Genomic DNA, 15,530 nt, shown 5'->3' on the forward strand with positions numbered 1-15,530 from the left:
GAAGCTTGCTTCGTTTCTTCCCCTCAGGAAAATGTCTAATTAAATTTTCGTTCTTTTTGTTCGCCGGCAATATCGCAATAAAACACGAAAAAGGGGAGTGAAATGATTGCGTTTCTTTCTAATAAAATCTACGGGGAAAGAAACTGAGTCATCAATCTAGCCGGATATCCCGTCACGATCATTAATGATGGGAACGCGGGCGATATTATGTACAGCAGATAATAATAACAGCAACTCGACAGCGGCCCTTTCACTCATATTAAGTCAATTTAATTAATCAAACGGGGTTTATACTGCCCCAAGAAAATGCTTACGAAATTAATAGATTGGAAATTTAAAAAAAAATAAATAAAACTTACTTGCGGTGAAGACGTGATCCCACCAATCCGTCTGGCAGATGTAAGCTTTGAGATCGTCGGCCGTTTTGGCTACGATGACGTGCGGCGGTCCGACAATAGTCCGGATCGACAAAAATACGGCAAAGATGGACACAATGATGCCGAGTCGCTTGATCAGATCGAGATCGGTGATTTTGATGGCTTTGGCAGAGCGGACTCGAAAGATGACCGAAATTCTGTGTAAAAAACGATTACAAGGAATTTAAGGATTAAAAGCGCGCGTCATTTGAAATACGTTATTATTTCGATAAAAGAAATCCAATTCAAAGAAATGTTACGACGAATAATAGTTTGATTGATTTATGCGAAGTCCTTTTAAATATTATCGTACACTCAATCCCAACAATGTATGGCCTAATCCGATTGAGGGATAAGGTTTGCTGTGATTTACCCCAAATATTTCTTACGACCCCCCGCCACCACCCACCGAAATTCGAAAGGCAAACAAAGCCAATAACGATAACGCAATCATGTCAAATAAACAGAGGTACTTGCAATAGGAATATAAGACGTAACCCGCCTCCCCCCCCCCCCAGACATTACATGGATGTGCGCGTGGTCGGAATTAAACATCCTATACTATAATACAAGTCGTCGCTTGGGCGGAGCTAAATAGTTTGTGCTCACGCGCTGATTGGCTCCCACAGTTTCTACCTGTTTTGGGTTCTTTACCCTCAAGGGAAAATCCTCGAGTTGCAAGAGGAGGCTGAATCGCTGAAGGGGGGATCTAGCTAGGGTAGAAAATGTGGCGAAAGGAACACGTCAACACGGACATTCGTTCGTTTTTTTTGTTTACCTACGATAGCTGTTAAGCGAAAATGACGTTTATAAAAAATGAACTTCATATTTAACACTAAGGGAAATGTGTTCACCAAAAAATAAAGACTAAAATCGGCTTACTAACTTATAAATAACGAGACGGCAGTATGTGAATTTCACTCACCACGGTTTGAGCTACGGCAAAGTATAAAGTATATACAGGGTAACAGAATCTTGCATTTAAGAACTGTTCACAAGGACAAATAAGTGAAATAAATCAGTAATTAATTCAAAGTAGAAATAAAAGGGAAATTAGGTCTGTTTCCAAGGAGAAATAAAATCACTTATTTATTTCTAAAAATGAGGGTCTTCTCTTCGTCGGGTCTCTCCCTCTCCTGAGTGTATTTACTGTGTACACACAGCAGAGGCTCGCGTCATTAACGCCGAGCTCTGCGTGCACGAACGGACGGAAAAAAGACGGCTAATGAGTTGATTGGACAGTTTTTAATTCCGAAAGACGATGGCAAAGGAGAAGCCGGCCGAGATTCGCGGGCTATTTAATATTCCGGTTACCATAATATCGCGAAAAATTTTGTTACCTAAAATTATTAATAAAATCCCGAGAATTAACTTAAAAGAAAAAAAAAGACAGAAGGAAACGAATTTGATTCACGGCCAAACAACTGAATTGCTACTCGGAAAAACGTGAGTGACGGTTAACTTATGAAAAGACAAAAACTCCAGTCTTCAATTAAACTGTTTGATTACGCATCCACGACTAAAACAGACCAAGTTTTGGGGGGGGGGGAGGGGGAAGACGAATAGTTGTAACACCCAAAGCGAGGGGCAGACAGAATATCAGGCGACGAACCGACGGGCAGGCAACGAATATTAGGTAATAAATAAACTACGGACAAGAATTGAACAGGCTAATCAAGATATCACGAAATTAAAATAAATTGCAAATAAAAAAGACTTTACAACTTAAAACGAATAAAAGAAAAAAAGGGATCAAAAAACGAAAATGGTCTAGCAAAAAGAAAATTAACTGGCAACAAGGCGACAATTAGTTTGACAGGCAAGATGTCAACGGCGGGAAAAAATTTAAATCACTCTGAATCAAAATAAAACATCAATCAAATCAATTGCAAATAAAAAATATCCGCAACTTAAAATGAATAAATGAAAAAAGTGACCAAAAAACGAAAAAGGTCTGGCAAGAAGAAAATTAATAAGGCAACAAATGAGATTAACGGGCAAGACGTCAAAAGGGGAGAAAAATATATAAAAATGGCGAAGCAAACACGGAAATTTGTTAATTTTTAAAATGTACGAGAGCTGTGAAGTGAAAACGACATTTGTAAAAAATGAACTTCATGGTTAAAACCAAGAGAAATATGTTAATGAAATAATAAATACGAGAATCGGCCAATTAACTTATAATTAACCAAACGGCAATGTGTAAATTTCACTCATGTTGATTTGAGCTAGGCAAAGTATATAGAAGGTCACGATGGTTTTTTATTGTAACAGTCTCCCTTTGACGGAGAAAAAATGCCGCTTGGATTCTTTATAAAAAGTAGTCCTTTTTTCTTAGGGTCCCATCTGCCTATCCCCCGTCTGCCGTCTATAGCAAAAATAAATTTAACTGGCAATAGGAGAATGACAAGGAGACGATAAGATTAACAGGCAAGATGTAAATGGGTGGGGAAATAATTCAATCACTCTGATTCAAAATGAAAAAAAATTCAGCAGCTCAAAAATTTGCACAGTTATGGGTTTATTAAGTTATGGGTATATTTTCGAAGTAATCTCGGACGACTCGAAAAGTCAAAGTCAAAATCGCTTATGAAAAACACGAATCCACGTTTCCTTGGAAAATCATTAACCCACCAAATTCTTATGTTTCTGTTACGTTAGCTTTTAACTGGCACAAGATTACTAGTTTATAAATAATACTTGAAGTTGAAAAAAAGGCATCATAGTACATAGTCAGTCAGGCCGATGAAAATGTCGCATCCCCCCCCTATATAATCCTGCGGATGAGTCGAAGACTTTTTTTTTTCCCGAGCCATTTACTTTGACGCCTCTCTCCATATACCGCGAATGATTTTCTTCAGTGAATATCTCAACGTCAGTTGTGGTACATGGAATCGGGAGAAATAAAAAAAAGAAAACCATCCCGCAAAATTCCACTTTTGACATGTTCATTTCCGTGCTCACGAGGGACTCCTTGTTCTAGCTATATTGTCATTGACATTCTCTCTTGTGATGTTGCACTGCAACTGTAGAAAGCTCCGCCGGCATACACATACTGTACTATGGTTTTGGCCAAGAATAAAAGGCATGATTTTCAACGACAAGCTGTGCTGCTCATCAGTACGGGATGATGAGGACGCGAAGCGCGATAGAGTGACAAGCAGAGGAAAAGAGACGGGCGAATGACGAGAGAGACCAGTTTTTCTAGTACTATAGTACACTATATGGAAGAAGAAAAAAGGAAGATGGCTGTTAAAGATATATACACGTCTTTGGAAGAGAGAGAGAGAGAGCTCTGATTTTTTCCTGATAGGAAGGAAGGAATAAACCTCATCTCTGTCCTTTGATCTCCTCATTGTTTCAACTTGACGTCGTGGTGGGGAAGGAAAAAAAAAGTTCTCGACTTTTGCTCGTCTCCGTCTACCTCTCGTGCCCAATTTCTCCGCTGCTGCGTCTCTCATCCGTCGCGGTGTAGACCCGTTGGCCGTGCCATGCCAAAGCTGATGAAAACGTCATGTAGTCTAGTAGTATGTGTATTCGGGGATGGGTGGGTGGGGGGGCATTATCGATTGAACTCTTCTATATATCCTTGATTTCTGCTTAGCCCGTCTGATGATGCCTAAATAAAGAAGCTTGAAGAGCTAGCGAGGAGGAGATGGGAAAAAAGAGAGAGATGAAGAAGAAGAAGAGTGGGAGAGATCAAGAAAAATTGAAAGAGCCCAGCGAGTGAAAGAAAAAGTATGTATGGAGCGCCGTACACAAGAAGAAGAAGAAAAAGAAGAAAAAAGGGACGACCGAGGAGAACTGAAAGGCAAAAGGTTTGTTAGCAGGCAGGGATCGATAATGCTCGCTGCTCGCGATCAATTCCCTTAGCCGCAAGAGGCTTGGCCGTGTATAGCATAGGTGTCACTCTTCGGTCGCTGTATATCCATATCAGCGTGCGGATATATAGTTCTTCATCTCAGACGCCAGCGTCCGCATTTAACCGCCTTTCACTTGACGATCTCCTCGCCACTTGCGAGCGCGGACCTCGGCTGAAGTACAGCGGCGAGTAGCTGCCGACCGATTTCTATGTGGCATTATATCCACTCACGAGAATCCCCAAAGGAATGGAGCAGAAAAATGTTACACTCCCACCCCCACCCGAACGAAAAAAAGTCAATAAATCGATCGACCTCAGAGAGTAGATATAGTAGCCTATTGTGTACTACGACTCTTGCGTCGCTCCAACAAACGATGGGAGAATAAAAGATGCGGGGTGCAGGAGAAAGCATCAAACAGCCTACCTACGCATCTTATTCCACTACCAACACGCCAATCAATGAGAGGAAGAACAAAACAGAAAAACAAGGGGTGGAAATAATTCATAGGGCGCGCCTTCAATCATCCGAAATCCCCCACCAAAAAATGAAAATCGATTTAATTCGTCCATAAACGAGAGGCGACATTTTGTCTCACGCCAATTGACCGCCGTCTTTTCTGTTGACAAAATTTGTAAGAGAATAACGGCCAACTTCTCTTTTTCCCCCGTTTAATCGGATGTCGCGTATAAATAAAGCAATGAACGTGGAACCAACGATCATATACTGCAAGTTCCATGTACGTATCAAAAGTTGAAGATATTTGTGACTGACAGCAGAGAGACGTCAAAAAGACTCCGGGATCGCAAAGCTTCACTAAGTGCTGACGGATGAAAAGAGACGGGAGTTGTCCACAATTGCTGAGCGTTCGCCTTGACTACTGCTACTGTATTCGCCCTGTGACGTCGTGTACAGCCCTCGGTCTTAGAAATTCTTCTTCTTGCTTCTGTTTGTTTTTATCATTATTCGTTCGTTTCGGGTCGGGAGGATTGAGGGGATGAAACATCTTCTACAATGGACCAGTTCCAACAGCGTGCATGTGTATGCTTTACGTATTGAGCGCGTGTCCCAAGACTCCCGAAATTCGAAACAGGATCTCATCAAACGGAAGAGCGGCGGACGTATATAATAGTCTACAATTCTCCTCAGAATTCTCCTTTTCTTTCCTTTCATCCCCCTGCTGCTTGTCCTGTTAGGATGAGGACTGTTGGAGAGAACTGTCCACTATAGCTGCTGCTACTTACCGCCATGTTTTCAGCATCAAGGCTCCGTAAGCGAAGGAAAAGCCAATCTCGCGGAACCAGACGCGAAGTGAGCAGGTAATCATGTTGGGTCTCATGTAGGCCACTAGGATCTAGGAATGGAAATGGCATGAAAAATTAGAATAAGAAGAAAAAAAAAGAAGGATAGAAGACGCAACACGGATACCATTCCGCGCGCCTGCATATATTTTTACGTCTGAACATTTGAATGTAAATTTGGTCGCACATTTTTGTTTTTCTTCTTCTAGTCTTTCGAGACAGCGAAGATTTGTTTGTGTAAAAAAAAGAGACGAAGTGGAGATAAGGCCGTCTCATAAACACCTCTGAAGAGCCGTCAAACTTCTTCTTCTTCTTTCTCCCGCCATTGATGAGCCATTTTTTTCGCATCGAAGAGGCGTCGACTATGTGTATCGATGTTGCAAATCAAAAGCCCAGCCAGCCAGCAAAGCAAAAAAGTATTGAAACTGGGTTCGATAATGAAGGCGAGCGTTCCGCCTTCATTCGGAAAAGACCATAGGGGACGGATGCAGCTTGATGCGGCTGATGTATGAGGGTCTTTTGCTGGTAAAGTCACGAGAATTGCAAAGCCAGCATCCAGCAGCAAGGAGCAAACTCGGTTATTCTGCAGTAACCGTAATAATATATCTAGTGCGGAGTAGCACACAACTCGCGCCCATTGTTGACCTATACGCAGTATATATCTCTGTCTCTGACTCTCATTTCAACACGGCCGGAATGATAGTGGCAGAGTTGACAGGGTCGTTGAATGTTGACTGCCGACCATCTAGCTTTTCTTTGAATTTCCTCTGAAACGTTCCTAGTATTTATACTGTGGTTTATGTTACGCAATTCTCTATCCAGCAACCTATATGCGATATTCATTCCGCGTTTCGCAGTAATAAAATGCCGCAACACTATCGAATGTCACGGCGAATTCGGGAGTCTATCCGTCACGAAGGCGGCGGTTGCTGTATCGAACGGAATCCATCAGACCGCCGCGCCTTCCTACCTCCACCAGTTTCTATCCAGCAGGGGAGAATCAGCTTCAAATTGATGATTGCGGCCGCACAGCACCGCGAGTTTGCCCACTTTGTCTACGTGATTAAGTCGAGAGAGAGGAGAGAGACAAGCAGCAATATATATTAGATCCTTTTCTTACCGTGCAGTAGATGAAGAACGCTCCCAGAATGATCAATCGCAACAGAGCAGGGCTGGCGGCTCGAACGACCTGTCGCAGAGCGGCAACAGAAAAACATAACAATTAATAAAACGGGATCTCGTCGAGACTTAAAACACGGGGCGTAAGGGAACTCGAGTTACGTATCATATAACATATATAATATATACTGTGCTGTATCGTTTTCGTTAGTTCATTTTGCTATGGTAATTAACTCATAAACCATGGCGACCGTGGAGCTAAGGGAGGAAATATAAATATTCTTTTTGAACATTTTGCATTGCTGCTTTTAATGTTATCGGCGAAGGCCTTTCACCTCGTCTCTTATATGCAGACGACGCTGAATAGGATTTCCGTCCGATAACCATGAACAAATCAGACAACCTTAAGAGATCTACTAAGAAAAAAGAGAGAAAAAAGACGAAGAAAAAAAGAAAAGAAAAGGACGAACGGAAAAAAACTTAATAACATTTGTACGTAGGCGAATGGAGCGCGTGTGTTACGTGGCCCGCTCCTTTCATACCTTTCCTTTTCCTTTTGTGTTCAAATTCAAATATGTTTTGCTATGGCATTTGAAACGAGAGCACGCACAAACGCACAAAAGTCTTGATATCCACACACACACACACACAGAGCAGATATATATATTTATTCGAATTCAAGACGCGGGCTCATATAATATACCTATTCAAATACATAATAAATAAGCAAGAGGCTTTCAAATGCAACTCTTCTGAAGAGGGATTTTTCCAAACTGAATTGGACGGCACGGCAGCTTTTGAGTGCTGAATTGATAATCCTATAGATCTAACATTTTAGCTCGAACATGCATGATCGGATGCCCGCTTGCATAACCTTTTTCTATATAAAGGCAAATTTCATTTCTTAATTAAGTCCAATTTTCAAGATTAACGTCATACGTCACGCAACACGCGGGGCTGAAATGTCAACGTAAAGTGAGCAACGCTATCAAAGTTGTAAAACACGAGAAATCCCATTATTATTTAACACGCGGAAATGCTTTTTAACTTTGATAGCATTGTGTGTGTGTCATCACTCTTTCAAAGAAACAGACTCCGGTAAGACTTACTATTTCACCGGAATACCTTTTATCTAATCCACTAAATTATTAGACCTAAGAAGAATTGCAAATATATCTCGTATACTGTAATATGCCTATCATATCATGCAGGGTAAAAATAAGGTCTTTCTTTGATATGGTTATATAGCGCTCGTCGGTTGTACTATCTATCCGCCGGTCTATACTCTTGAGAACGTAGAAGCTTTCGAGAAGTCTCATTAAATGTCCATACCAAAGTTGCTGAGTCAACCGCCGCTCTTACATGCATTCGCTATATATATACTCAACCAAGATCTTAAGGATGTATATATATCTCTGCCTGTGTGTCCCCCCCTCATTGCATCATTCAAAAGGAGATTCGAAAAGGTTTATATTTGCCATAAACACGTGCGACGTCAAATTCTAGCCACGGCTGCACACCCGCGTTATCAGCAACGGCGGCGTATAACCCTTTCTCAACGCGCGACGAGTTTGTGTGTGTTTTTTTGTTTTTTTACAATGACTATTACGCATTTGATTGTTTTTATCTTTCCGAGAGGTGCCCTTTGACGATATTCCTTCATTTCTGCCCTTTTATTCCACCCACCCCTTTTTTCTTGGCAGGACGACAAGGACAAAGTTCTTTTGGGTCCTGCTGAGACGGCTGATGTCATAAGATTCATTCATGCCATCCTATCGTAAAGGAAAAATCCTCTCCGTTTCGTCCAACATTCTCAATTGTCATTCTCGAGAAGACATTTGGTCCATTTGACTTGGCTGCTGCGTGTATTTTTAGCCAAGGGAAAAAAAATCTGACATAATTTAAAAGTTGCCTCCATTTCTTTAAAGAAATAGAATAGACATTTTACTTTTTTTTTTGTAGAGATACATCGTACCCTGAGCTGCTGGTGTCGGCCAGATGCACGTGGATCTACGGATGTTTGTTTATACTGGACAAGGAACAGGACAGGATGGATTGAGCGCTGCTGGCGATCCTACTCAAAGATTGACTTTGAAGAGGGCACAATTCTATTGCTTCATGTTGGCCCATATTCTCCCGTGAGTGGAAACGATTTATAGCGTAGGTTTTTGGATCTGAACGATTGTTTCCCACTATAGAATCGATGGTGCAGCAGCAGCTAGTAGCGCAGAGAATAAAAGTCTGAAGAAGAAGAAGAAGAAGAAGAGGGTGAAGACAACGGTTCATTGCGCTTCATGCACGAGCGATCCCCCTCCCGAATGGTTGATTCGCAAACACCGGCCGAACGTAATCCCTCCCAACAAGAGAGTTTGAGTTGCTCTATATCCTAGTTGCAGCTCTCTCCCCAGCTCGTCGATGATGTGCACCCGCATCCAGCAGCCAGCAGATTCCGGCGAATGCAAAGGGGCCAAAAAACCTTCCACCCGAAAAAAGCAGGGCAGCAGCAGCAGAAGCAAAAAAGAATTGAAAGACATTCGATTGCTGCTGCTGCTCAGACTGCCTTTCTCTTCTTGTTGGAAGAACCCCTTGCATCAGTGTATGTGTGTGTATGGTAATGGCCCCTTTATGTTTAAAAGATTTCGATTTAAATAGACAACGAGCGGCGGCAGCGGCAGGGAGAGATAGGAAAAGCCTGTCAGTCAAATGGCACACTCTATTCGGTTGCTGCACTGCCCATCTCTTGTTTGGGGGAGAACGGAATTGCGTTCGGCTGGGGGTGAAATCTATGCGCCAAAGAAAAATGATTGGAAACTGTTGATTCTTCCCATTTAATGTCTATTCCGGTTGGATGAAAATCGTACTGCTTTCTCGCTGTGTGGGGGCTAAGCGAACGTTAAATAATTCCACGACCTATTCAGAAACTTGGCATTCAACTTATATAGCGATCGTTGGCTTTTAAAAAATGAATTGATCGACTGGTTTATGCATAGTCGGAGGTGGCCTATCATCTATCTATCATCACCATTCTCCCACTCATACAGTCATATACACCCGCCTTTTTACTCCAACTCTTACATGAATTTAGAATTCGTATTTCATCATTCTTTCGCCTTCAGTGTGGTAATTTGGATCTTGATGCTGGAGCCGGGGATTCGTAAAACAATCATTCCCACTTTGCGATCGATAAAAAGTAGATCTATACGCCCGCTCTTCTTTCACTCTACTGTGCATTTGCTCCGGGTTGTCTTCAACTTTATCATTTGCATCTCCGCAGTCGTCAGCAGTTTTTCGGGGGATCAAGTTGAGATCCATCCCCTCGATCGTTTTCCCACCCATGACATAGGGTATAAGTGAAAGGAAATTTGACGAGATTTCACGAGGATATGGCACCGGCTGGCACTTGAAATAGCGCAGAACATGCTCTGTATATAACGGGCTTCTACCAAAAAAAGGTCGTCGTCAGAATTAGTACTTAGATATTGGAAATGTCGCTGTGAACGAGATATTTTTAGCTATCGTTGATGATGGCCATGTGTAATCGAATAGAACGATACCTAGTCCAGCTATAACTTGCCCTGTAATTGCCAAATGTCTTGACTCTCAGCTTTTCTCAAGTTGGACGACGGTCAGGGGTGATACAAGGAGTCCTCACAGCGGAAGTTGCGATCCCTGATGAGCACTTTGTCTCTGATTATCGTGATAAAATCACAACCTTCCTTCATCGTCTCAACTTTCCCTCTTCTCCGGTATAGTCGTCACGTGACCTGTCACTTTTAGAAACTATTGCTTATTCGTCTAGTTCTTGATCCGAGTCTAACAAGCAGGCAACTTTGTATAGACACGAGATACTATACCGAAAAAAGTTGGCGGGGTATGACGTTAATACAAACATCTTTCTTACTATTCCTATATACAGTGCTGAAATATATAAGTTGGGTAAAAAGTTGTGCGGTATATATTACACCAGCTACTGACCAAACACATTGGGTTATCTAATATTCCATTATTTACCTTGACGTGACTGTAGCGCCAGGTGAACAGGGCGACGACCGGTAGGCAGCAGATGACGATTATCTCCAGGATGAGAATGGTGGTACGCATTACCCAGTTCAGGGTGACGATGCATGGGCTATCATCCACGCAGACGTCACATCCTTCCGGACAACGTAGGCATTCGAATTTACCTTCTTGATCGTAGACACCGTCCAATCCCTGAGAATTTTAATTTTTTTTAAAATTAAAATTATGCGATCAATTTAATTTTAAAATATTCGTTAACGAAAAACACCGGGGATTGATTGAAGATATGTAGAAACAACCGAGTTACATACCCATGAGGAACCTTGTCTTTCCGACCAAATCGTGTAAACACAGCACACTAACGATTTATACTGCGCGGGGGGTTATACGAGCCAAGACGACGAGCTTAAAAAATGGTAATATTCTATTGACAGAGTCTTTTTATCTTCTTTTTAAATGGTCTGACTGTTATGCGTGCCCCCTTTCGCTCGAATAGGAATGCAGATGATAAGATATAGACCATATACAAGAGCGGAATCTCGTATTACACGCACGTATATAATGCGTTATTGCCGGGTAAAAAGAATAGCAAGAAAGAAAAAAAGAAAAGATAAGAAGCGAGGACGGAGCAACTGACGCGCTTCTCTTTTTCCTTTCGCTATTTTTTTGGCTATTCGAGTTTATTGAAGATAATAGTGTCGTCGTGACCTTGTCTGGTCTTGTTATATGATTGCACACATTTAGCGCACGAGGCTGGACTGAGAGATGATATCCCTCTGGAGAGTGGTTCCGTATAAGCCCGAATATGACTCCACGTCCACTCTCACTATGTGCTGGCAGTGGGCTAACGGCTAATCACAATGAAAATAATCGACTCATATAGGAAACACAAAAGGATCACGCGCTTGTGTGTATATAAGACGAATAAGGCAATGATCATGCAGTTATAGCATTCTGTCTTTTCTTTTTCTTTTTTTTCATCAACTGCGCCATGTGGCTCAGTTTGAGAGACTCATTCATTCCTGTCACGTTCCGAAGACGCCGAATTCGCTATCGCAACGATGCGCTTCATCATCACAAACTGGCGCCAATCTGAAGAACGAGCGGATGAAAGCGAAATGGTGATGAATATGGCATTTAGTGTCTTGTACGTATATTGTGGATCAACCCCCCGCTAGAAAACAAGTGTTTCGCCACCTAATTCTTGATACACAGCAGGACATGTGATGTTTTTTTTAAATACTAGATTAGTATGGAACGCCATAGGGACAAAAAATTAACTGCTCCAAAGTAAGCATTAATTTTTTGCTCTCCAAAAATAAGTGCTCAAAATTTTGTGCTCTCTCGTATCCGCCCTCTAGCGGGCGGTTCAAAATATTTCGTTTCTCCGCCTGCTTGTGAGAGGAGTTATTAGCTATCGATTAAAATCCAATATTTAGCTTAACTATGGGATTTCTAAATTCGAATGTTTGCCCTTTTTCTTGCCTAAGGCTCGTTCACCATTGCCAACCCGGCAACCCCTTATGTCTTCCGACGAGAATCCTGAAATCCGTCATGCATCCATTCCGGATTCCGGTGATTCCGAACAACGGAACATGCCAGGACTAATATTGTTACTTCTGCTGGCGAAGAAGAAAAAGTATCGACGAAGTACTAGTCACGAAGATTACTTCGACAAAGATGGAATCATAAAAAGATACGATAAAAATCACAGGACAGAAGGGAGGTGACGGAGGTGATGGGGCAGACGCTGATGTATTCGAAAATTAGATTTTAATCGATATTCAATTGTCAATATTTTCATTGATAGCGAAATATTTTGAACCACCCGCTAGAGGGCGGATGCGAGAGACCACTAAATTGTGAGCACTTATTTTTGGAGAGCACAAAATTAATGCTTACTTTGGAGCAGTTAATTTTTTGTCCCTATGGCGTTCCATAGATTAGACTATGTGCTGTGCTGTATAGTTTTTTGTTCTTGGGGCCAAGACTGAGTGATGGCGACATAGATTTTTAGTTGCTGTCAGCAACGCTTCGTCGTTTTCTGTCGACGATATTCTGACTGATGCACTTTGAATAGATCAATTTTGAATCTATACTACTAAGTAGGCCCTATATACGTACGTTGCTCCAGGGTTGGAAGTGAATGCTTTTCAGTGCAGAAAATAATTATATTTATTTGGACGAGATCCAACAACTTCCCCACTCTGAACAGAAGGCAGTTTGATTTGTTTTCATTATACTGTAGTTAACTGTTTCTTTATAGCGCAAGTGATTGCTTTCTATGGAAACAAAAATCTCTTTTTTTCTTTTATAGTGTACTTATTATGTGGGACCAGCCGTCGAATAAGTTCCGATAAGTTCCTAATTGAAATGATGCCTCATAAGTCGCGACAAATAACTAATGTACAGACAGGAGTCAATGCACCTTAGGCATACCTTAACAATTGTGAAAAGAATGGGAAACATACCATGAGCTTCTTCTCGTATTCTTCTTCGATTACAGTTCCGTTGTAATAGCGAACGGGGGCACTCGTGTCCGGGAAGTAGAAGCCGTCCTTGCATTCGCAGCGGTAACTTCCTCGTCGGAAACCCAGTCCCGGAATGTGTTCACACTGTACGTATAATATAAAATCAAACGGGGAAAAAAAATAGAAAAAAAAATCAATATTATTTAAAATGTATGCATAGAAAATCATCATGGCGATAGTTAACTATGTATAATATGAGATCTAGTTTCTGCCGATTTCCAATTATATATGTTCTGCTGTTTCTACTTCTGTAGCCAATTTACCATCCGTTTTTTAATGATCCTGTGGTTATACTATACGCGGAGTAGCTTCGTCTGTTTTTCAAAAGGATCTATCGATGAGATTCTCTCGACCAGAACAAATCAGTGGGTTGATAGACGACCAAAATAAGAAGAAAGGGATCAAACGGAAAAGGAAAAACAAAACAAAAAAAAGGAGCAATCGTTTTTTTAAGAGAAGAAAAAAAAGGAAGAAACAACCAAAAAGAGAAGAGGGAACGCATCCGCTAAATGACTAGAGGGCGGAGGGAAAATACGGTAGTAAGGGGGATTGTGTAAGCTATTTCCCGTGGGAAGTAAGAGGCGTCTGCCCGTATGGTTGTGTTGAAGACGAGGTCCTACCACCAGCGTAACGAATAAAAATGTTCATCATCATCTTGAATCTGTATAAGGACGTAAGCAGTGGATCAAAATCAAAACAAAAGCTATGCGGACAACAAAACAAAATAAAAAAGATTTTCCTTTATTGTTTATAGTTTTTGAGACAAAAAAAAGAGACTTTGCTGGGAAAGAAAGTTGCGATTCAGAACCATTCAGTACCATTTTTTTCTTCTTCTTGCCAATCGACACAGAAAGGAGACAGACAGCAGCTGAGAGAAGCTCAGACATAAAAATCAATTTTTTAGTGCCGTTTTATTTTTTGCTCGTTTCCTTCTCCACACAATATGGGCGACATTGTTTGTGAGAATGATATTTGGCTGGCTCGTACACGGTTTTTTTTTTGTCAATTCTATACATGGCTTTATAGCAGAGCATCGGATGAATGAATAAAAGTTGTCAGCTGGCGTCGACGCTGCTGCGCTACTTTCCATTTCCAGTCGTTTAATTTACTTAATGTCCAAAGTTTGGGTGATTTTGATCGTCTTGTTATTCTGTATGGGGTGCGGAATGAACACTTTTTCCAAAAAAAATGTTCAATAATCGATTACCATATTTGATGTGAAAACAAATTGATAATCGATTTGAATATTGAAACCAAGTTGAAAATATATTCAAAAATTGAAAATCTTTTGAAAACGATTTCATAAATTGAAAATGATTTTGAAAAATGAAAATGATTTCGAAAAACTAAAATGAATTTGAAAAACTAAAATGATTTCGAAAAATGAAAACGAATTTGAAAAATGAAAATGAACTTGAAAAATGAAAATGAACTTGAATATCCATACAATTTCGGGAGTGCGATATGACACCACCCTACTCTATTCCCAGCTCTCTCCGGATGCTATAGCCACCCCGAGACAACCGACTAGCCATTGATGGCTATGTCGCTGATTCCAGCCAGCAAGGCCGTCAGCGATACTGTCAGCCCTTGCCGGGCGGTGCTGGCCACCGCTGCCGCCACAACGGCCGCCGCTAAAGTCTCTCTCGACCGCAGGCCGAGTATTACCCTACACAAAAATAGATTACACGATCCAACGTGAAAAGTTTCATGTTCCTGCAGTAAATGACACACAGCCTACCCAGCAACGATGAAGACGGAACGGCCGAATGGGTGGCTTTCACCTGAGAAAAGTTCCAGTCACGCCTCGGTATGACGTTCTCGCGAAGTTCTCGTCATTCCACTAACTGCCAACTGCCCGGAAAGAAGTGTTCTGGTACGTTTCGCTGGATAGGCCTATGCGTCCTGTACTGCTGCGATACTCTGCCGTTCAATCCGACGAGAAGAAGAAGGCGGACACGCCTTCTTGCTGACGTGGATCCTCATGTTGGTGCTGGCCCTGCTGGAAATTATCCGCTATCTAAGCGGATTGGGGAGCTGGACTTCTCTATTGTCTCTACGTCTTTGCCATGTGGTCCACTTGCGCCGGAAGTGTTACCTACCCGATACTCTACGGCATTTATATACAATTGGGCCATTTCCAAGGAAGAGCTCATTGGAAGGATGGCTCTGTCTCAGCTGCAGCGACGGATTGAACACCAAAAATTGGCGCAACGTCTATCTTTTCTACCATCATGGAGGCAGCGGACATGGCGGTGGAGGCCAAAGAAGAGGATCCAAATG

At 41.7% G+C, this 15,530-nt stretch overlaps 1 protein-coding gene across 1 annotated transcript in view; it reads right to left on the reverse strand.

The window, feature by feature from the left end:
- The window catches only part of LOC124338593, a 52,226-nt gene that overhangs the window by 2,527 nt on the left and 34,169 nt on the right, over positions 1-15,530 (reverse strand). Inside the window, exons 5-9 of the mRNA XM_046792683.1 lie at positions 13,188-13,331; positions 10,708-10,908; positions 6,698-6,766; positions 5,521-5,630; positions 360-574 (exon numbers count right to left, since the gene is read on the reverse strand). Coding sequence (XP_046648639.1) covers positions 360-574; positions 5,521-5,630; positions 6,698-6,766; positions 10,708-10,908; positions 13,188-13,331 — 739 coding nt within the window. The remainder of the gene's footprint in view (positions 1-359; positions 575-5,520; positions 5,631-6,697; positions 6,767-10,707; positions 10,909-13,187; positions 13,332-15,530) is intronic.

This window comes from Daphnia pulicaria, chromosome 4 (genome assembly GCF_021234035.1).
Source record: "Daphnia pulicaria isolate SC F1-1A chromosome 4, SC_F0-13Bv2, whole genome shotgun sequence".
NCBI lineage: Eukaryota > Metazoa > Arthropoda > Branchiopoda > Diplostraca > Daphniidae > Daphnia > Daphnia pulicaria.